Here is a 24,106-nt window from a genome sequence, read left to right on the forward strand (position 1 = left end):
CATCATGCAGTGGTGGTTCCAGGGGGCTGTGTCGGGCAATGTCATGTCCCTGCATGGATATGCGTTGCACAGTGGTGGTTCCAGCAGGCTACTGTAGGCGATGTAGAGTCATTGAGTGGAGATGCGGAGTGCAGCGATGGCTCCAGCTGGCTGCTGTAGGAAATGCAGGCTGCTTGTACTGGGGAGGTCCATGCAGCCGAGGCAATGCATCGGTTCTGCACGGGAATGCACCGCGCAGCAGAGGAGATGCATCAGTCTTGCTGGGTCCAGAGATGGGCTTGCACAGCACATTTAGGCCCCCTTCTAAGGGTCCTGGACTGTGGTGGCACCACTTGGCAGGTTAGGAATCAAAGTTGTGAAATCCAGGTGTGGATTACAAGAGACTAATCTTTGGAGTCACTCTGGTGGTTCTGGGTACAGGTTCTAGGTCCAGTCCTTCTCAACTAGGTGAGAGGGCAGCAGGAGAGCAGGGAAGCATGTCAGCACAGCAAGGCAGCAGTCCAGTAGAGTAGCAGTCCTTACAGCAGCACACCAGTCCTTCTTTCTGGCAGAGAATTCCACAGGTTCAGAAGTGTACTCAAGAGTTGGTGTGTGGGGGCCAATATTTATAACTGGTGCTATCTTTGAAGTGGGAGAAGCTTCTAGAGAATGTCCTGTGAAGTGCTCAGGTTTTCTTCTTCCCTTGGCTTAGCTCCAGTTTTAACACAGTCCTTTGTGTGATGTCAGAACACAGCTTAGTCAAGTGTAAGTGGGTCTTTGTTCAGCCCTGCACCCCCATCCTGCCAGTAATGGTCCACCAAGGCACACCTAAGCGCTCTATTGTGTGTGGCTGTCTGGGAAGAATGTGCATAGACAAACTACACTCAGTCATTTGATCCAGAAACCGGTGCAGACACTAAGGAACTGATTACAATTTTCGGAGGTCCTAGAGCAGGCGGCATGGCACCGGTTATTTTGTGGTTTGGTGGGCGGTCCTACGGTGATGCTGTTTAAAGACACATTGTGAGCCTTAAACAGCACCACCTCAGAACCGCCAGTGCACATTCCTTCATGGAAAGGAATTCACTATGTTGTGCAGTCCTTTGTGTGTCAGTGTGTGCAAATCTACATCGGGGCTCTTTTGCCCCCCTGCTTGCCCCTTCATGCATAGAGGCAAGAGGGGACCCTATACTGCCCCCTTTCTTTTCTCTCTGCCAAGAACCTCCATGAGACCACTGGCATCTAATAGATCTTGAACTTCTAGATCTAATAGATTTAAATCTATTAGATCTAGATCTAATCGCTCTAGATCGAATAGATCTAGATCAAATTGATCTAGATCTATTTATGTAAGTAATTTATCCTCTTTTCAGCATAGGGTAATTTGCCTGGGGGTTACAAGCATAATGATTCCGCTCTATTATGATAAATGTAAAATAAGTGTACTATGATGTACATAGGGATTTAATGTGAGCTGAATTTAGACCAACAAAAGACACTTTAGAGCCTATATTCAGTCATTGCACAGTGTGAGATGTTAAGGATGCAAGGAGGAATTCGTTTTTATTATTAATGTTGATATGTGTTTTTTAGTTCTGAAGAAAAATAAAAGCTGAAAATGTAATTGCTATTAAAAGTTAAATTGCAATGTGATATTTTATTAATGTATCTAATGGTTGTTTGTTATGTATATTTGAAAGGGGCGCAAATCTTAACTATAAGAGAGTGAATTAATAATTGCGGTGGATGGTAGTAAAACACAAGCAATAAAATCACCAACCTGTTGGGTCCAGGAAAGATTTTTAAATATTAAAACTGAGCTCAACCCCTGGTTCCTATGGCACAGAACTTAATATATGCATAAACCATTTAGAAGTATCAAAACAGCTAAAAAGTCAAAAACACAATGCAAAGAAATCCCCACTCCCATTTATAAAAATAGAGTTCAATGCAATAATCAAAATGACACCAAAAGTACAAAAACTCAGTAAAGTGAGCTGGAAATGTTAAAAAAAGATTTAGAAGTAAATGCACCAAGAAAAAAGTTAAACTTCAATAGAAAGTTCTATTAACATATGGCCAGGATCTGGAGCTCATTTCAGGCTGACTGTAATGGAGTTTGATTGTATACACCATGTAGGTTGGTTCTGGTCAAATATTTTATCTTTTGACTTAGTTTCTTAAATGGAAGTCTAAATCCTTCAATGCAGCAAGGTTGCAGACTGTATAACAGGAAGTCCTTTTATAGCTGGATAGCTACAGGATGAGGTCCCACTGAAGCCATTGATTTTGGTCGGAAAAGCTCAGAGATGTAATGAACGAATGAATGAAACGTATTTATATAGTGCATAACGGCTACTCAATAATAGAGTGTTCCAGCACTGATACAGTTAGGAAGAAGGGGAAGACCATGGACAACACTGCTAAGGTTTGAAAAGCCACGTTTTCAGAAGTTTCTTAAAAACTGAAATCTCAGAGATGAAGCGTAAAGCAACTGGGAGCATGTTCCAACCTGGGCCCCCAAGAAAGCAAAGGATCTTCCACCCATCCGAGCCAAACATACTTTAGGATTACAAGTGCGGTGGGCGGAAGAAGATCTTGGGGTACAGGTTGGGGTGTAACAGATTGGATGGATCTTCTAGTAAGGTAGCCGCCTCCTTTCCCACGGAAAGCCTTAAAAAAGACAATAAGTGCTTTAAATTTGATCCGCTCCTTCAAACCCAGCCAATGCAGTGATTTAAGAAGGGGAGCTATCGAGGACCTGGGTTTGGGTTGGAGAATCACCCTAGCTGCAGCATTTTGTACTACCTGTAAGCGCTGTACAAGATAAGAGGGAAGTCCCAGATATAACACATTTGCGTAGTCCAGTCTTGATGTCACCTAGGCCTGGACCACTATTTTCCTCGACTCTATAGTCAACAGAGGAAGAAATATTTTCAACATATTCAGGATGCTGAAGCAAGAGCCCACTAATGCTTGAACCTGGGATTTCATGGACAAGGTGTTATACATCAATACTCCCAGGTTCGAACAATTGACTGCTTAGTGTGCGGTTGTGAATATTCTTCAGGCCACCAATCGTTCCAATTACTGACTGTAGGTTGGCCAAAAAAAACAATCTTGGATTTATCCGACTTGCATTTAAGCTGACTAGCTGGACTAAGCCACTGAAAAACCTTAGAGAGACACATCCTGATACTAAAAGTTAAGATTTTGTGTCCAAGGAAGTCCTCTCGCTGGCCGAATACTTTTTGTATCTTTGCCTAGTTAAGATTTCTCCTTCCTCACTTAGTCTATTTTTTGATGATCAGAATCTTCTAGCACAGCAAAGCTGCATGTTGTATATGGGAAGGTTGCACAGAAGTTGGATCAGCTTGCCTGAAATGTCCATTGAAGAGGTTTTTCGTGCAGCAAAAATCTTCAAGCAGGACCAACTTGTTTTTCTTGGCCAGCGAGATTGCCCCTTGTGTGGATTGACCTGGGTTATTAGTCTTTGATCGCTGGATGTCTGAAAGTACAAAATTGCTCTGAGCACCAGTTGGAAACGGCCCTTTTGCAGGGTTACCCCAAACATTTTGCCTTCCTCCTGCTGTTTTTCTGACCTTGTTTTGGTTGGCTTTGTGCAGTTTTCACTGCTAAACAGTGTTAAAGTGCTTGTGCTCGCTTCTTTAAACGTGGTAACTTTGGCTTATCCAGAATTGGCATATTTGATGTACTTATAAGTCCCTAGTAAATTGCACTACATGTGCCCAGATCTGTAAATGTAATGTTACCAGTGGGCCTGCAGCACTGATTGTGCAACACATCTACGTTGCACTTTAAGCATTTCTCTGGCCTGACACTGCAGACGCTGTGTGCTGTTTTAAACTATTATTTTGACCTGAAAAGTTAACCTTCTTGCCAGGCCCAAACCTTCCTTTTTATTACATATATGTCACTTCTAAGGTAGGCCCTGGACAGGTCAGGGCAGGATTCAGTGTATTTTAAAAGTAGGACATGTACTTTTAAGGTTTACATGTCCGGTTAGTGAAATACACATAAATTCATTTTTCACCACTGCAAGGTCCATCTCTTCCATAGGTTAACATTTTGTATTGCCTTATTACGTTTTATAAGTGTAATTCCTAATTGGAAAGAGATGGAAAACCCAAATGTGGTGTCCCTGGACTCACAATTTAAAAACACAACTGATGGTGAAGTTGGTTTTTAAACTGCAGTTATAAAAATGCCACTTTTAGAAAGTTTAGTATTTTCTTACTTAAACCAATTCTTCTTCTTCTTCTTCAAGAGTTTTATATAGCGCTGGCTAGACCCGGAAGTATCAGAGCGCTTTACATGTGCATCATATCATAGTTACAGGTTACATCATAACAAAGGTTACATAGTTCTTAGAGCATGGCCACATAGTTACTGATAAGTTCGAGATAAACAATAAGCACAAATACGTAAGGGGAAAAGCAGGTAAGGTGAGAGATTCAGGGGAGGGGGTTGGAGCAGGGGAAGTAGACAGATAATGAAGGCGGGAAAGAGGAGGGTAGGGTGAGAGACACAGCATGGGAAGAGGAGGGGAAGGGTGACGGGTACACAAACCGGTAGACGAGTCAAGGTAAACGTCCAAAGTCCAGTAAGCTGTGATCCCAGGGGAAGTGGTATCACTTCCCTATCTCTGTTGCGAGAGGCTCCCTTTGCGCAGTGGACTATCTCAGAGAGGTCTCTGAGACTCCAAGGCCTACATACTGGATCCATCCCCAGAAAGGGGAGAGGGAGTGCTTTGGCAAGGGGTGCCATACCATACCTCAAGTGTGAGTGGCTCCCTTGGCGCAGTGGACTCACTCAGCGGGTTCGATGAGACTACAGAGTATAAATATTGAATCTTTCCCCAACAAGGGGAGAAGGACTGCTTAGTCAAAGGGAACAAAGGACAGGGGTAGCAGGCAATGGGAGAGAATTCGGGGGAGAGGGGATAGGAGCTAGGGACGAGACACTGAGGAGAGACGAAAAGAAGTCTGTCTAAAGACCGACTGGGTAGGTGACGACCAAGGAGGGAATCCACAGCCCATCTCCCCTATAGCTAAACTAAGTAGCTCCATCGGGCGTCAGACAAAATAGTTCAGTCTCAATACATTGAGAGAGGAGGGAAGGAGAGACATAAATAGAGGGCGGATGCGGTAGGAGACTGCAGGAGAGACGAAAGGAAGTGCAACAATGTGGTTCAACAATATATAGGAAAAGATCAAACAAGTAAACATTATATCAAACAGTCACCAATACATTAGGGGAGGAGAGAGAGGAGCGAGAAAGTAGTGGGGGGGAGGGGAGGAGGGAAAGTGAGGATGGCTAGACCCAAAGGTATCAGAGCGCTATACATGAGGATCAACAATGTATCAGACAAGATCAACAATTACACAATACATCAAAAATAAAAGGCAATACATTAGGAGAGGAGAGATAGAAGAGAGAAAAGCATTGGAGGGGTCGGGGGAGGTGGGAAAGGGAAGAAAAAGAGAAAAGACAACAAGGAGAGACAAGAGGAAGTCTGTCTAAAGACCGACTGGGTAGGTGACGACCAAGGAGGGAATCCACGGTCCATCTCCCCTATAGCTAAGCCATGTAGCTCCATCGGGCATCAGACACAATAGTTCAGTCTCAATACTTAGAGGAGGGAAGGAGAGACATAAATGGAGGGAGGATGTGTGAAGAGACGACAGGAGAGATGCAAGGAAGTCTGGCTAAAGACCGACTGGGTAGGTGACGTCCAAGGAGGGAAATCCCCGACCTGTCTCCCCTATAGCTAAACTAGGTAGCTCCATTGGGCATCAGAATAAAATAGCTAGATCTCAATTGACGAGGGAAAATCCATAGATAAACAGAGTGGGGGCCAGGACAGGTGAAGGCAAAGGTCATTAGCAGGTAAGTGGAGAAGAGTAGAGCGGGGAGGGGTAGCGGACGGACGGGCCACACAGGCGCACATGGGTAGATGGAGGATCGCCATAAATCAGGAGGAAGAAGAGGGCAGGTCAAATGAACAGGGCTAAGCGAATTACAGTTGTGGGTGTCCAACCGGGGAAATGGTTAGTAGAGCCCCCGTAAAATGCTGCTAGTTCGGTGTAAGTTTCCATGGATCAGCTTTGAATCATTCTAAAAGTGGGTCCGTTCCTTCTCAGGCGCCCTTCTGAAAATTATCATGCAGCTAACAGGCAATGGACAGCGCCCCCAGTAGAGTTACTCGATTTTCATTTTCCTCGAATGTCCGCCATTTTAAAGTCAGATATAGAACTGCGATGAAGAAACAGATACTTTGAGCGGTCCCACTCTAAAAAGATCTTAACAGATTGCCAGGCTTAACAGATTGCCAGGCTGCAATATCCAAAATTGAACACAAAATTGAACACGCTCTCCACTCCTTCACCAAACAGCCACCGAGATTGAGACCTACTGCACGACCACACTCCAAACCTGATCTTCCTCACGGAAACATGGCTAAACCAAACATCTGCCCTGGACAGTGCTACATCCTTCCCACCTGGCTACAAGATCGGTCAGCACAAGCTGTCGAGTCACCATCATAATTAAAGACACCATCAGTTGCACCATCTACATTGACACCAACAGGTACATGTAACACCCCACGTTCAAGATAAGCATTGCAGACATGTTCGCCAAATCGGAATTCTAGTATACAGCCCACCAGTACCTCCCACCAATCTCACCAGAGACCTCTCCAACTTAGTCACACCCCCTCATCAATGCCAGCACCTCTATTCTCTTCAGAAACCTCAACTTTCACCTAGAAGACCTGATCGACCCAAACTCGGTCAATTAATTTCTTTCTTTTTTTTTTAAATGCAGCATCACCCAGCAAGTTACCTAACCCACCAATACCACCAGACATCTGTTGGACCAGATTTGCTCCTCAATCAGAAACATCACAGTAGACAAGCAAGCAACTATGACCGAGGCAGACCATGCCTGTGCGATTCTGCATATCCATTCCTCAGGACCAGATCCACCTGCCACAGCTGGAAAAGCATTACAAAAGAGGACTGGGCTTACGCACTGGCCAGAGCAAACCAGCAAATTGCCAAAATTCATTAAGAAACTCAACAGCTGGATTACTGCACGCACAGGCACCTGGCTCCTCTCAAGTGCTACCCAATTGCAAGAGCCTGAACATGTCATCACTACGCCCTGCTCAAAAAACCACCTGGTTACCAACTACACTCTTCAACTATAGACCAATATCCTTCTTCCCATACTAGACCAAGATCTTAAACTAGATCAACCGACTTCGTGCCCGCCACCTTAACACCCACCAGCTCCTTTCTGCTGGATCTGTTCCTTCTAGATAGAAGAAAAGTGGTCAGCACGCATCTTACTTATCAGAAGTTTGCATACCTATCTGCAGAGTGCCTCTAGATGAATTGAACAGAACTACACTCTTCAACGCACACGTGATTTATCTGGCCATCATCCGTGCACACATCAACATATTCTCCTACGCCGAAGACTTGCAACCTATACTATGCCTCTTGGACAAGAGGCCCAACACAAGCAACACATTCACCAACTGCATTACCAACAAAGTAGAAGGGATATTTGGCAAGAACACCTTGCTGTGGGACTCCAACTCAAGGTCGGCCGAACTGACACAGACCAGAAACCTTGGAATTTACAGCCAACTGAACATACAGTGCCAAAGTGCACTTCCTTGCTGCATCCTGCTTCCATACCCTGAAGATGCTGGGAAGATCTTTAAATGGCTTCCAAGCTACACAAAGACAATCACTTGCCCTGGGCACCAGAAAGATGGACTATGGGAACACCATCAGTGCCAGAAATAACCAAGCAACTCCCCAAAAAACACCAAACCATCTAGGACATGGCAGTCAGACACATCCTCAACTGCCAACCCAGAACTCGCACCCCACCTCAAGGAGCTCGCTCATGGGCTTCTGATACACCAACAGTCATTTCAAACTCCACCCATGACACTACACAATTTCACCCAATCCCTACCGGAGCAGTCACATCTCTTTCCAGCAATGTAGTATGTAGTATACAAAAAAAATCACAGACTCCTAATCGCACACATTCCATGCATACAAAGAAGCCGATCAGGACTGACTGGCTGTCCTCTTACATTGCTCCTAAAGCATGCTATGACCTCCCACTCCACATCAGAGCCTACTCATCTTGAGCTAAGCAAGAAGCTGAGCTTTTCAATTAACCAACCTACCCTAATGCTAGGCACGCACACAAAGATACATACATACACACACATACATACACATTCAGCACCAGGATATCCTTGTGAGAGATAGGGTGCTTTACAGAAACGAGTAACACTGCCAAAAGGCTATGGTTTTACAATATAAACAACCAAAAGACACAAGGATTGATCTATAGCTCATACTCCATGTACAAGATGTGCCTTAATGTGGCTAGGTACAGAAAGTAACGAGCCCTTTCTGGTTATGGCAAGTAACCAAGCCCTGCTTTTATTTTGCTCAAAGTAGGCATTATACTGGACTTTGCTGTACCTGGCAAAGATGCACACTTGGAGAGATTACAGAAAACCGTATCAAAGTCTTGAAAGTAAGGAATCTACAGACAGGCCTACCCACTCCAGTTGACATTTACCTCCAATTCTCTGGCCAGTTCAAACAGCAGCGCGATGGTCTCACCAACTACAACGCGCAGGTTGACATTTTCACTGGACAGTACGCTGGGCAGCTTGGATAAGTGGTTGCCATCTGCCTGTTTCTTAAATACATGCCTTGGGAAAATGACAGCTGGCTTCCTGCAGTCTCTCTAGACAGCAACACACAAAGTTAGGGTAGGTGTGAGTAGCCATTTGCATGTTGATAGGTCATCTTGAGCAGGATGGTGGGAGAAGCTCATACTATGCACCTGAAAGTGCTGTGTCTTGTCCCCACACAAAGGATCTCATACCCTCCAGGAGTGAGTCTGGAGTCAGGGCGGGAAATGCAGGGTCTTGTGCACATCAAAGCACCTTTTTGAAGTCTTCCTATTTCAGAGGCCCAAATAGGTATAAGCACTGGGGCTCTGACACTACTAGATCAGAACATTTCTGGAATTGAGGTCATTCAACCACAAAGAAGGACTGCTGTGCTGCAAGGAGGGGCTGACACTTTACTGAACTGCTTTGCCTTGTTAGCCTGCTGCTTCTTGCCTGAGAGTGAGAAGGACTAGACCCGCATCTCTACCTCCCAGAACCTACGTTTCTCCAAAGGCTTGTTTGCTTGCCTCATGTGGCTGAAGTCTCAAGGATATCGCCTCTATCCTCAGAAATAACACCTGCATTTTGCTTGCTGTAAGTCCTGCTCTGCCAAGTGGGGCCAACCCGGTCAAGGACCCTTGGAAGTGAGTAGAAAGTGCTTCACCTGCCAGAACCTGTGCATTGACTCCATTGTGCAGATCGGAACCGATGCATCATCTGCGGCAAGATTGGGATCGAAGCATCACCGCTGTTGCGGTAAGTGGACCGGTGCATGGCATTTGGAATTGCTGCATCGTCGTTGGAACCAACACATTGCCACTATTGAATGGAGAAGATCGTTGCGTTGCCCCTCCAGTGTGGATCAACCTGGTGCATCGCATTCGGAACCACTACTTTCTTGACCGACGCTTTGCTCAACAGAACCGACACATTGCCACAGTTGCATGGAAAAATCCGGCGCACACAGCAATTGGATGGGGATCATCGAGACCTTCCGTGAGGATTAAGGTACTTTTGCTCAGCTGGAACTGGTTGGATCCCGTAGCCAGCCTGAACTCCATTTCAGGTGGCTTGAACTCTTGACTTTGTCCCACTCCAGCGTGACCAATCAATTCTTTGAGCACCATTTGCTTCTAAGCACTATTTTTGCATTTAATCTTTAGAAATTCATATCTAGATTTCTACTGATTGGATTTTTGTCTTTTTGGTCTTGTTTTATTTATACAATTAATTTCTATTTTTCTAAACTGGTGTAGAGTCCTTTTGATGTTTCACTGGGTTGCTGTGTGTTCTGTGCACAAATACTTTACGCATTGCCTCTTAAGTTAATTCTGACTACTCTGTGCCAAGCTTCAAGAGGATGAACACAGGCTACTTTAAAGTGTGTCTCTGACTTACCCTGACTAGGATTGTGGTTCCCGCTTGAACAGGGAGCATTCCTCTGCCAACCAGAAACACAATTTTTAACAATACCCATGTTTTGGAGATTGTTTAAGAGGTCCAGCTAGAAGTCCCAGGACCTCAGAGACAGCACTTATGGTTCAAGCCATAACAGAGTTTAGTCAAGGTCCAGATGCACATTCCACTATAGGAGAAAGCCTGTGGTGTCTCTATAGCCACATATGAGGTCAGCCAATTAGCCCTTGAAGTCTACCTCTCTGTGCTGGTTACAAGTGGGAGCAGGCCCAGTCCTTCAGGTTTCATCATAGGTCTCGAACAGCAGGTGCAGTCAATATTCTGTTCTTGTGCATGCCCATAAAGTATTCTGATGAGCTTTAGGTACCATTGCACATGCGTGGGTTTCATTAAACAGTGGGGGGGAGAAACTCCTGGACACACCCTAACAAATGTGGAAAAGGTTCCAGTGGGCAACCCTATTTATTTTTGCAGCACATCCTCTTTACCTTACTACAAACTATCCCACAAGGCATAATTAAGGCAAATCCAAGATGACACAGTCCTTCTGTTCTTGAGGGGTGCTAGTGTGCCAGTCAGGGATGTATTTATTGAAATGAGCAGTCTCACCCTCCTTAGCTGCACCAAACTGGTTCTGAGACAAATCCCCCTCTCACTGCGCTAATGGCCAACTGGCTACCTTGAGCATAAAGAACAAAGACTTTGTCTTCCTCAGGGCTCCCCTTACACTAAACTTTTAATGGGCTAGCACCATCTTAACATTCTAGACCATTTGCAGTTCTTGGAACCTCCCCAGATGCCTCAGTTGATATGTATCATATTTTCTACACAAAACCCATCATGTCACCAGGTCTAAGCCTTTTTCTTTGCTTTGGGATCAGTTTTCATACCCAATTAATGTCAACGACTGACGGGGCAGCTGCTTTGCAGGTTAATGCAAATTAACCTCCTGAGCTCCAAGCAGGGAAAATTTAACTTTCTGGAAATTACTTTTCCTAAATAGTTAGCAAGTATCTAACTTTACCATTAAATTAGTTTCTTTAATAAATATAAAAAATAGTGCTTGAACTATATCTCTAGATTTTCCCAAACCCAAGTTAGCAGAATTACTATTCTAATCTGTACTACAGTATCCCTCACAGGACAAGAAGAGCCTTCCACAGTGAAAACAAAATAGCTTTTGGGTATATGGGTGACTTAATAATGTTTAAAGGAGTTTTGTGTCCTGTATCAAAAATTATTTTGCCAGTTTGGGCTGAAGGTTTAAACTGCAGCAGTCAGGCTACATTGTTAGGTCTGAATACATTTCTTCCTTTTCACACTCGTGGATGGCACAATAAGTTCCGCAACTCAGTTGTGACATTTAACATTCCATGCCATGAGTGTGGTTTCTACACCATATGCTATGGCCTTAAAGGAGAGTTAAACATGCAAATCAGGGTTTATCCAATTTTTACATGATTTCAGTGTCAGCACACATACACTGGGCACCAGACATGAGAGCCACAGTTGCAGAGTCTAAAATCCTGAAATAACATTCAGGAAAAAATGCGAATGACCATGCAAAAAGGGGCATTTTCTCGCCCACCACAACATTCAGTATTCTAAATACGTTGTCGTGATTATGGGTATCACAGTTTAGATTGAGGATGAATTGCTGAGGCCAGATTCCTATGTTCTGGCTACTAATTCCTTCTCTGCACTGTGCTAAGTGCTATTCCAACCATAATGAGGAATAACAAGCAATATACACACAGTTACCAGGCCCATACCCACAAGCCTATACAGATTCAGCTGTGTTTCCACAAACAGGTGCAGGAGAAATTTGTGCACAGAATCTCAGTGCAGATTCACACCCATTTCAACTTTTAATCAGGTGGGTCAGCAGCTCTACTAAGATACCACACTGCGTGACTTGAAATCATGACAGACATCTGTTTTGACAAATTATGTATTGTTCACTATTACACTATTACTCTTCATACTTAGTAAAACGGTGCCATGTAAGAAGTAAATTGTGGATTGAAATAGCTGTTAACACATTCCATCAGTTTTGGGTGACCGAGTGTCAGGGATTGACCCAGTTTTTCACCATCTCTCCTGGAAAATCTCAGCACATTCAACACTTGTCTTGCTTTTCCAATAGGGTCGTCTGAACACAGAGGGAGACAGGTTTTTATGTATTCCAGAGTGGGGTTACTTAGCAGGCCTTATTATATGATACTGTGTGCAAAAGTTGCATTTAATTGCATTTAATTTCCCTTAGTTTGTCAAAGTCTGTTTTGTATTTTCGTGAGGGCTATCAATAAGGTTGTTCTGTGTGTGTAGTCCAACTCAGTGGCGGCAATGGTGGAAGAGCGTCACCCCACTGCCTGGCTCAGAGGCAGCAAAGGTAAAATAAGACTATATTCTTGAATCATATTATTTTCCATTTGCTGTCTCTCGGCCAGCAGTGTTGGGAGGGGGCGGCGGGGTCGAGGCATGGGAGGGGGGGGAGGAGGAATGCTAGTGCACTCCACTCCCTAAGTGCTCATGTGTGTTTGGCCGGCTGTCTCAGGCTGACCAAAACACACAAGCGCACTTAGGTTTTATCCAGACCAGCTGCATTGAGCAGCCGGGGTAGAGAAACCCCACAGACTCACTGGTCTGAGCAGGGCATCTTTCCTGCCTGCCCAGACCAATCCCCACGATGCTCTGCAGCGTGTGGATAGGACAGGGAGTCTGTCCCTGGGGCTGCTGGAACCAGGCAGGAAGAGGAGAGGCGGTGCGACGAGACACGATGCTGGAGGCAGCTGACGGCAAAAGGTAAGGTTTTTTTTGTATTGTATTTTTCACCCTCCTCTTGCACTATCCCACCCATTCCCTCCCCCCTCCTTCACTTATGGCGGCCACTGCTGGTCCCACTTCTGTGTTTGTGGAGTTTCCAGGTGTTTGTTGTTCAAAATCATGTCACCCTGCATCAGTTATCAAATGAAGCAATGCAGATGAGAACAAATAGGCTTTTTGTCTAAAGATTGTATGGATCTAATTACTATTACGCTACCAAATTCAAGCAGGTGAACTGCAGCTTTTCCCAGGGCATTCCCTTACAAAACAACAAATCGCATTCATCGACTATTTCACTATCCATGTACAAATTTAAAACCATATTTATGAGATTGAGGAAACTATCATGTGGCACTGCACGTATGCTTCAAGGCACATTATGCTTATTGGTCCTATTTCTGTGTCTCTTAGATGCTTATCCAAAGACCGAGATGGTATACACCTGGACAAAAGGACCTGAAAAATCTGTAGAGGTCCCAAAGGAGTCTTCTAGTTTAGTACAGTATGATCTGGTTGGACAGACTGCTTCAAGTGAAACAATTAAGTCCATCACTGGTAAGCATTTTGTAAAAACACATCGTGTAGTGCAATCGTCTCTAACCTTTATTAAATTGTTTAACAAAAAACACATATTGAAATTAGACTGAGCACATTTTTTGTTATGACTCAATAAATGTTTGACATTAGATGCAGATGTTGTACAAATCAATTATTAACCAATTAGGTTCTAATTCCGGACTAACTATTCTGTCATCTGTTATCAACCAATCCAATCAAATGTGAACTACAGGGGTGAAAGTATGAGCCTTTTATATAAATGTGTACATGCTGATGAAACCAACGTGCTCTCCGATCTTAAACTTCAAGTTGTTCTAGTCAAAGGTGGAAGCAACATGTGAAAAACATCAAAACTGGACACTTTACGAAATCAAATCAAACACTGGGTTGTGCAAACTTTAGTGTAATGTCGTGGGGCCCTAGGCCCCCATGCACATATAATGATGACATAGACACTGAAATATAGTTACTGTAACTGGCCCTGGGAACGTGCCCCTAGCACCTTTTATTAGCAGGGTCACATGTCCTGTGATGCCTGTGTTGGATGGGTGTGGGATGGATTGTAAACCAGCCCTTTGAGAGTGGTTGACACCACAAACACTAGAACAGTGACCAGCTGGTCACTACATCTCTCCCAAATTTTATTAAAAAAGTCCAACCTGTGGGAGAGAATAAAACAACAACAGAAAACTCCACTGAGTCCATTCAGCTGCTTTCAGAACTGGATGATGGTACAACTGCAGCTAGCGTCACCACTTCTACTTGGCACAGTGCGGCGGTGCACTGCAGATCTGGTCCTCCCTGGACTCAATGCACCAAAGTTTACAACCACAGTCTATATGCACAATTTACTGTGATGGTGCATGGAGATCGATAGTGAAAATCTTGCCTCCATGAGCATCAAGGATCCTACAACAGACGACATCCTGTTTATTGTTGCAGAGTCTTCTGCAAATGCAGCAGTGGTTCCTCCTGCAGGGTGGTGAAGTAATTACCAACTTCCTTCTCTCACCAGGATGCCCCTCTCATACTGGTATTCCCCTCTCAGGGGTGCCCCTGAAGTCCCCTTCACCAGGCTTCCACTGGACTGGGTGTATTTCACGGTGTCACTCAAACGCCATACTCTAGGCTTGTGGAGGAAGCACTAAGAGTCCCATCTTCAAGTCCCTCACTCCGCCCTGAGGGTAGTTATTGCTGGATAGGACTATTCCTGCCATCCATACTCTTGTGCCCCAGCATTGACAGGATGGTCATTGCAGGAACCAGCTTACGGCAAGAGATCTTCCTGCTTCCTGGGACCTGTGTGAGAGCTACTGTAGATTCATCTCTTGTGTCGGGTCCCGCTCTCACCAGTATTCCCTGAGGCCCTTGCCCCAGGATCACCACGGTCTGGTGTGGAATGGTCGAATCCTCTTTTTGACCCCATGGCTGGGACACTCAGGACGTTCTAGTAGTACACAATACAGTCTACCGTGTGACCCCAAAGGTGGATGGTACTAATGGTCCAGCTTGCTCTCATCTGCAGGCGCCAGGTTTGCTTTGTGTAACCAAAGACTTCTTGACAGCTGACCTTTCATGGCACCACAGATGTTACACACGTGCTGTGCTTCACTCACGATGTCCAAACACTCCTCAGATGTTCTTGCATTCAGTCCTCTTCTGTACCTTGCAGTGTGATAGAAATCTGTTCTTCTTTCTTAGCACTCACTTTGTGGTGGCCTTGTGCCACACTTCTTCCTTTTCCTATTCTTTCACTTCACAACGCGGTCTTGTCTTACTCTTCTTCTTTTCTGACCAGGCCTTTTCATGTGATGTGCACTTCACAGGTTTCCCTGGCCATGTGCTACCCATAGGACGATGCTTTCTCCTCTTCCAGTGACCAGACCTCTCGTTGTGATCTTCTTCATTTCACAACCTCTCCTAGGTATTCTTCCTTCGACTTCCGATAAATCCTTTCTGACCGCTCAAAGGTCATTTTCTCTGACCTCTCATCAGTCATCTTATCTGACCTCTCATCAGTCATCTTATCTGATCTCACGCAGGTCATTTTCTCTGTCCTCTCACAAGTCATCTTTTCTGACCTCTTGCAGGTCATCTCCTCTGACCTCTCACAGGTCCTCATCTCTGCCCTCTCGTAGGTCTCCTCTTCAACCTCTTGCACGTCTCTTTTGTTGAGGATGCACTCCTTGCGCCTCAAGACTACGCCGTTGTGGCACTCTACAGCCTCTACTCAGGTAAGCTTTGCATGGTGTGTCACTCCCTGTTATACCCTGGACCCTCTTCCTTGCAGGGCTCTCACCCTCGGTCTCCAGCCTGTACTGTCAGTCCCTCTGACACTGTCTTTGGTGCACTCCTGACTTTTGCGTCTGGCACCTTGTGCGCTCAAGTCCTCCACTTGCGGCGGCGTTCTTTCACCACTTGGTGTGCACGCAGCACACTTTCCTCAGTCCTTTGGGGACTTGCTGCATGGGGCTGTTGCCCTGTACTACATCTGCCATCCGGGTTAATCTCCTGTGTCCTTACTGATGCAGTGTCCACTCATGGCCACTAGGTGTCACTGCAAATCTCCTCACCAGTCCTTGCAGCCTTTCTGCTTAAAGTTCCCTTCAGCACTCACTCGCTGATTTAGGATGTAGTCCTTCCTCCACACATAGCAAGACAGAGCCCTGGGGGGGGGTCTGCCACTTCAGTTTAGGCGGATGCACTTTCCCCCATCCACTTTAAGCCGCAGTAGCTGTCCCTGTGCTGCTGTGCATTTTCCTTGCACTGTCCCTTACAAGCATTGTTGTTCTTTTTCATGGCAGGCCGCAGTTTTTAATTCCTGTCTGTATTCTCTTGGCATTGTTTTTATTTGTTTCACTGCAGGAGGAGCACTCAAGTCAGTGGCCTGCTCAGGCCTCCTGTAAAACTGTATGATCAGAGGCATACATTTCCTTAAGGCATGTTGTTGTAACGATATGCGTGGTAAAGATGCATTTGTTGTAATGCCTGCATTGTGACGCCAGCATGTGGTTCATGCCACATTGCAAATGCTGCTTCTCCACCCATCTGCAAGAGATGTGATTGGATGGGTTACAGTTCTAGAATGATTATGTCTTCAATGTGAAACCTGGAACTGCAAGGCCTCACCTGATGTAGTGAGAAGGAAGATTGGCTGCTCTCCCAGGAGTGGCCTCTGATGTCTTGTGTTATAGTGATCTCGCGATTCTTACAGAACAAAGAAGACTAATCAAATGATGGCATCCAGTAGTAGGTAGTGTTATATTGATCATCATAAAAAGAAGATGGAGTGATCTACTTTTGGTGTTCAGACACAAATTACATTGAAAAGTCTGCCTTTCCCTGCTAGTGACAGTTTTAGCACACATCCCTCAAACAGGAGGTGATGCTGCCCATCTCTCTCAGATTTTTGTTTCTTTCTGGAGACCAGAAGAGAACCTCTGTTGCCATGTTTCCAAAACCTGACTATGCTTCACCTATTTAATCAATCATGATTACTGAAGGGCTGCCTCTGGGAGAACAGCATCTCTTTGGTGGTTATTTTCTCCACTCATCTGCTGTGAATCCATACACCACTGATTCCCACCACATTGTGTCATCCAGTCACTGTTAATTCACCGACTAGGAAGACACCTGCTGTTGCAACCTGCTGTATGATTGCCTTTCCGTCTTTACCTTCCTATATGTAACTTCCCCTTTACCTACGATTCATCTCCAACCATTCATGTCCCCAGTTAGTTATAAAGCCCTTCCTTTTTGCCATTGCTAATTACTATATTGGGCTGATCTGACCTGTTCTAACCAGTATCCCCTGCACTCAATTCTGCAACCTTTCCCTGGCTGTTTCTTTGTTTGTTGCCTCACAGCCTTTAACTGTCTTACTGCTAGTTCCCAACTATACAGCATTCATTAGGTTTATCTCATATCTTTACTTGCCTACAAACAGCCCTGCTGCGCTCAACAATCTTCTTGAAAACTTGGCGAGGGGGTTTAGTTTTAGGAACTGAGTACCTCTAAGTCCATAATAGGCATGTACATAGTTTATTTCTCCATATCCAGGAATACGTGACGCGATCGCCGCAGTACACTCCGGGAGAACAGGTCTCCTCCAACTTGGATGTACCCGTCCTGAGTTTAATTTTATTTTTATTTCACTTACCTTCAATTTTGAACTCATTAATTGCCGCGATCCGGGTGGATCCACACCGGTATACGCAATTTTTGTTTTCCTACAAACCGACAGCCCTGGAGAGTCACATCTGTTGCACGGTGTGACGAAACATGTGTCGGCTGGTTTGTCTTCTTGTACTGATCAAATTTGAAATATAAACATTTTCGACATGGAAACCTGATGTTGACCATCTTTATTTACCAATGGACGCTGTTGTAAACATTTGGTTCTGACACCGGAACCTCAACACACTCAATACGTGTGCACAGGACTTTGATTCATAGTTTATTTCTCTGTTGCCTTAACATTTTGCTTTCCACAGTAGGCACACACAACTCTGGGGCATATTATCAAGGGCCTTAATTCATGTGTTAGCGACCTTTTCCGGTTGCTAAAGCATGAATTAATTATCGCCCTATTATCAATGCGTCGCTAACTCCGGTTAGCGATGCATTTCATGCGTTAATCATCGCTGAATAACGCTAATGAGATGCAGGGTGGACGTTCCCAAGTCTAACCACATGTAAAATGTGGTTGGACGTGGGATTGCCTTATTCACAAGGCAGGCCTTGGGAGAAGGAGACCTGCGATAAACGCGTCTATCGCAGGTCTCCCAATGTCTGCTTTTAGTACGTGTTAGGCTTTGCTAACATGAGGGGGTGGATCATAAAGCTGAATCCACCCCCCCATATTATCAAGGTACACATTAGCGCGTGAAAACAAAGCTTGTTTTCATGCGCTAATGCGACCTATCGACGATTTCACATCGCCTGTTGGCTTTAGCGTTGAGAATACGCTGCTAACAGGCGATGTGAAATAGGCGATAGATTTTTCCACGTTATCAAAGCTGTGCGATATTTTTTGCACAGCGTTGATAATATGCCCCTCTGTTTGCTTGTTCATATGTTTTTTATAATTGATTTGCATATATCATTTATTTCAAGGGTATGCACTGTGGCAGGATTTATCTTTCCTTTCAGGTGTTCTCTGAGTCTTTCTGCTACACATTTAGTTCAAGAGGTAACCTCCCTACAAAGAGACAGATCCATCACCATAAGGTAGACATTACACAGACGTCCCTGGCTGCACTATTTATTATTTTTCCTTTCTCCAAGACTTGGGATCGCTGGCCCTTGTGAGGATCAAACCAACTCCAAGTTGAGGGAATGGCTGAGTCGTGTAAATGCTCAGAAACCTGTACAGCCCTGATACAGGATATAATGGCTAACCAACTAATGAAATTAGGGTACTGTAATGAGCCAGGGAACAATTGGCCAGTTCCCCTACTTCTACAATTGTTGCCCATTAAGGCTACTAACAAATGCATTTTCCTTTCAAGTGACCACCAATGTGATACCACAGCAACAAAATGTAATTCAAATGCACTGAGTTTAGCAAATAGTCTCCTATGACTCATTGCTTTAGTTTGTTGTTTTGTTAAACACAAATTAAATAGTATCATGCTTCGTGGACCTCTCTGCAGTAAAAGGATCTTCTTTCAATGTGTGGCTGACTTTATATTGCAGGGATTCTGCCCATACACAGAACTATGCGCAGGAAAACAGGACCTTAGTGTATAGGGGTGTACCAACCTACCACATCAGTACCAAAAAATCCCGAAATGACTAGCTATAGTGTCTCATTCGTTCTCCTCCAAATATCGCAGAGCTACAAAGATTAGACAAACCAGAAAACAACACACTCGACTCTCTCAGGAACCGCGGGAGCAAGACGTACTCTTTCGCTCACTCACTCGTACTTGTCCACAATGAGACTGAGCAGAGTCACTGAAATAGTTCAAAATGTTTATTTTAACTATCGTGCTCTACAATACAGTATACGTGCCACTACTAGCAGCAAAATGCATAAACTTAGCACAGTTAGCATTGTTACAATTCCATAGAATACAAAAGGAGAAGTCATTTTATAAAGTCTGTGAAAATAAGGGCTTTTAGGCCTAACCAATCTCCCCTTGACTAGAAGAAGTGTATTTTATAAAAAAAGGACAATCTCTGGGCTTTTACCACAGACCCCATACCTTAAAGCCTGGATGTAAGGTTTACATCATAGGAACAGCAAAGCTCTTCTCCATGGATCGGCTTTCTCCAAGTGTGATAAAACAACATGCCACAACTTAATATCAAAGCACGAGTCTTCAGTATTGCAGCTGTTTGTAGAATGATATGTCTTGGTGCTAGGGACTGACCAGAACAGAATAACGAGGCGCATTGTTGATCGACCCTGCACATCGTGTTCGGACTAAACTCCAGGAAAGGCAGAGAAGGTGAAAGCAGCCCGTTCTCATGTAAAAGGCACAAACAGAGTCTTGCAAAAAACAAAGTCATGTAGTAGCGTGCAAAAAAGCAGCATCATGGCAGCGAAGCTCATGCTAACTTAGCAATGTCGACAATGTCCCCAGGCGCCATATAACAGTAGAGGGCGTCTTCTTTAAAGGTGTGGCTGACTTTAAGGCTACACATAAAAACAAGTTGAGCAAGGAGTTATATAGATTAGAATGGGTCACCAGCAGATGTAATATACACATATATGTGCAAGATTTTGGTACATGCTGAGTATTGATAGTTTATATTTTGTACATATAGATAGATGATGACTGCACGATCACGATCAATGAATGTTACAAAAAAGCATGTAGAATTAGTGACAAGCATGAAATTTAATGATGAACCAGTAGCATAAGACATAAGCTAAACTGTGAAATTAGTGGGTAATAATAGCAAAGGACCACCTTGTATGGGTGTGTAAGAAGAGTTGAGGAGGTGACTTTTAGGTGTATTATTTAGATTGAGGTTGCAGATGATTGTTTATATTGTCTTCAATAAAATATTTTTTGTACTTTAATTTCATTACTTGTTATTTTGCCTCTTTGTGCTGTATACATATTTACCAGTAAGATTGCCATATAGCTGGTAAATCTTGGAGATGCCTGTCTAATTGCTAGTCAGCAAAGTATTTAAAGAGTAAGCAGTTCTCAAGATGGCAAACCAAAAGGGAGGTCGAGATCTGAAAATTAACTACGAAAATAGATCTACCAGAAGTTCATATTTCTTCAGACCTTTGGGCCTTTTATTAGTAAAACAGATAAATAAGACAAGATGCGTCGCGCAGCGGCGGTTCTGATGAGGCTGCGGGATGATATGTAATCCAGGTCTTTGTGATTGGGCGATATAGGCAGCAGCAGTTCTACTTAGGGTTGCAGATGAGATGTGGTGGTTTTTCAGGATCCACAGAGGCTGTCAGAGCACCCAAGGCCCACTTCCAAGGGTCCAGGACTGGGATGGCAAGGCATCACTTGGCAGGGTCGACTTGCAAATAGCAGAGTCCATATGCTCGGTTCAAGGTTATAGAAGCCTTTTGTCCCTGAGGCTCTAGTTAGGAGGCAAGCAAACTAGCCCTTAAAGTCACTTTGAAGTCTTGGGTTCAACAGATGAATGTAATGTAAATGTAAATGTAGTATACTTGTAAAGCGCACAGCTGCCCCAGCAACGGGGCGTCCCGGCGCTGTATAACTCTGGGGAACCCGTCCTGGCTTTCCCTGTGGGATGGTCCCTTGCTGGGAGTCCCCAAGGTGGAGCCAGGCATCCCCGGAATTGGTGGGGCCGTTGTGGAGATTAGGCAAGCTAATGCCCAGAGTTGCCGAGTGGAACCCCTGATTAGAGTAAGCACCGAAGCGAGAATTATCGAGTCCGCTGACCAAGGTCCACGACCCTGCCGCGTCGGGAATTGAACCCTGGTCCCAGGCTGACTTCTGCTCTCGGGCCTGCCGTCTCTAACCAGTGAGCCACACTACTCCTCCAGTCTTTCTCACCCAGGCAAGAGGGCAACAGTCAGCAAGTCAGCATTCCTTCCGAGCAGCAGTCCAGCAAAGTAGCAGCCCTTTCAGCAACATAATAGTCCTTTTTCCTGGCAGAATATCCACAGGTCCAGAAGTGTGCTAAAGAGTTGGTGTCTGAGGTCTAATTTTTATACCTGGTTCCCTTCCTCTGGAAGGTGGGTGGAAGCTTTTAGAAATTCCCTCTCCTGGCTCCAGACTAAGCACAGAGGGTATGGAGCCCTTTATGTGGAGGCAGGACACAGCCTATTCAAGAGTAAGTAGGGCTTTGCCCACCTCCACCATCCCATCCTGCCAGTGATCACCCATCCATGCACTCCCAAACTCTCTATTGTGTCTGACTGTCTAGGAGGAATACACAAAGCTCAAGTGTCAGCTGCTCCCAGTCATGTGGCCCAGAGACAGGATGCAGGCACTGAATAGCTAAAGAAGGAAAATGCTAGCTTTTTAAAAGTGGAATTTCCAAAATTGTAATTTAAAATCCGACTACCGCAATAGAGGATTTTTCATTACAATTTAAAAGGCACCAAACATGAACTAGTCACCTGCTACCAAATGGAAATTACAGCTTATTAAAAGGAATAAGGTTGCTCCAATGTTATCCTATGGGAAAAGTATGCCTTGCAGCAGTGAAAATTAACTTTGGGAGTTTTTCACCCAAAGGAAAACCTAAAAGTACATGTTAATTTTTTTTAATACACTGCATCCTTCCCCCTTGGCTGTCCATGGCCTTCCCTAGGAGTGACTTGTAAAATGAAATGTTTGTGCCTGGCACAAAGTCTATTTTGCCAGCTCAAATCCGTGGTTTAAAACTGTACACACATGCTGCAATGGCAGGCCTGAGGCATGTTTTAAAGTGCCCGTGCAAAGCATGTAACTAGCGATAGTATTTCAGTAGAGCAGTAACAGCACTTATACCAGCTGTGTTGTTTCTGGATAACCATTACTTTCAACTTCTACCTTGCTCTTGTTTTCAACCCTTATACCTGTCTGTTACCTGCTACTTTATTTTACACGTACAGTAGGCTTAGTTTATATGTGATTTTTTTATATGGTCAAAGGCTATTTGACTAGTCTTCTTGTGATGCTTTCAGGGCAAAAGGCTGTGCAATGTTATTTGCCATGATGTTATATGGCATTAGAGGTCATGTGATGCCAGTTTGCCTATGTTTGTATGTTTGTATGGCAGAATATCACCAACAAAAATATTGTTATACAAAATATAATCAAAACAATATCATGGGCACAAATATTAACTTAACATACTTTGTTCATTAAGAAATAATGAGTACAAAAATGTAGAAGACCAAAATAACATCATGAAAAATATAAGTATATTGAACTTGAACCATTAAACATTATATAAACTTTAAAAAGAGATAAATTCAAACCTTTTTTTAAACAAAATTGACATATAAAATACAAATATAATCATCGTTATAACTTCGAAACATAAAATAAAAGATGTTTTGAAGCAAATGCAAAAAAAAATCCAAATAAAATGATCAAAAAGTTCATAATTATCCTCGGTTACCCCATACCTGCAGACCCGGGCTCAACAATGTTGGTTTTGGGTTGGACATCTCAAACGTCAGACAGTCGGTGACAGATCTATCCTATGGTTCTGTCTGGGGACCGAGAAAATGGCATTGGCTGCAGCTTTGAAACAGAAAGACGCACTGTCCATAACTCAGTGGCACTCACGCCTGTGGCAAGACCTTACCATGGAACAAATGAGGGGTGTGATATCGGACTCCTTTAAGAATTTCCAATACATTTGGGGCCTACTAGTGGAATATCTATCACAAAGGTGCCCCTCCTTTTTGCTTGCCAGATGTAAACTTGGGCGCTTCACCTCTTCCAATTTTAGAAACCCCATGTGGGTGGAGCTAGAAGACGAATGCAGACTTACTGGGAAACCCTTGTATCCACCTGGCGGCTGGCTGGGTGGATCCTAATCTTGGGGACATATCAATGAGAGTACCGTGCACCTTTAAGTTTAGGGGTAGGGTTGGAGGGAGCGGTGGCAGTTGGGAGGGATTTTGTAATTTTGTAATTTTATTCTGAGGCTGTGCAATGGTGCTTTTCCCTCTGTTACTTCTGATTGGGATCCAGATCACTTCCTCAGAGAGAGGCAACTGTGCTATTCTGTAGACTTTACTCTTTGAGCCACAGGAAGTTGCTTGTGATGCACTATGCAGAGATATGCTTAGATAAATATCAATAAAAACAAAGTTGACAAAAAAGTAAATAATAAAAACAAATTCTTAATTACACTGCATGTTAAATTATCACAATTACTACACAATTCTCAAAAATAAAAAAATAAAAATATTACACACCAAAGCATTCAACCAGGCAATATCCCTTGCCTTAAGGTAATTTGAATACCAATATAGAGCAAACAGTTGCAAATGACAGCTGTCCTCAAAAGTTTCTTTACTTCCACTAACTTCTCCAGGAAGTGAAAGAAATAAAAGCATCACAGGCGGTCAGGTCAATGATTATCCAAAGTTAATTTGAAGATAATAATGAAAAAAAAGGACGTTTCCTTACATGAATT

The 24,106-nt window shown here is 44.0% G+C and overlaps 1 protein-coding gene across 3 annotated transcripts in view; it reads left to right on the forward strand.

The window, feature by feature from the left end:
• The window catches only part of GABRA4 (gamma-aminobutyric acid type A receptor subunit alpha4), a 621,559-nt gene that overhangs the window by 217,012 nt on the left and 380,441 nt on the right, over window positions 1–24,106 (forward strand). For all 3 annotated transcript variants that reach the window (XM_078678233.1, XM_078678232.1, XM_078678234.1), the window contains one exon: window positions 13,373–13,516. In XM_078678233.1, coding sequence (XP_078534359.1) covers window positions 13,373–13,516 — 144 coding nt within the window. The remainder of the gene's footprint in view (window positions 1–13,372; window positions 13,517–24,106) is intronic.

The sequence above is a fragment of the Lissotriton helveticus genome, chromosome 2_2 (assembly GCF_964261635.1).
Source record: "Lissotriton helveticus chromosome 2_2, aLisHel1.1, whole genome shotgun sequence".
Lineage (NCBI taxonomy): Eukaryota > Metazoa > Chordata > Amphibia > Caudata > Salamandridae > Lissotriton > Lissotriton helveticus.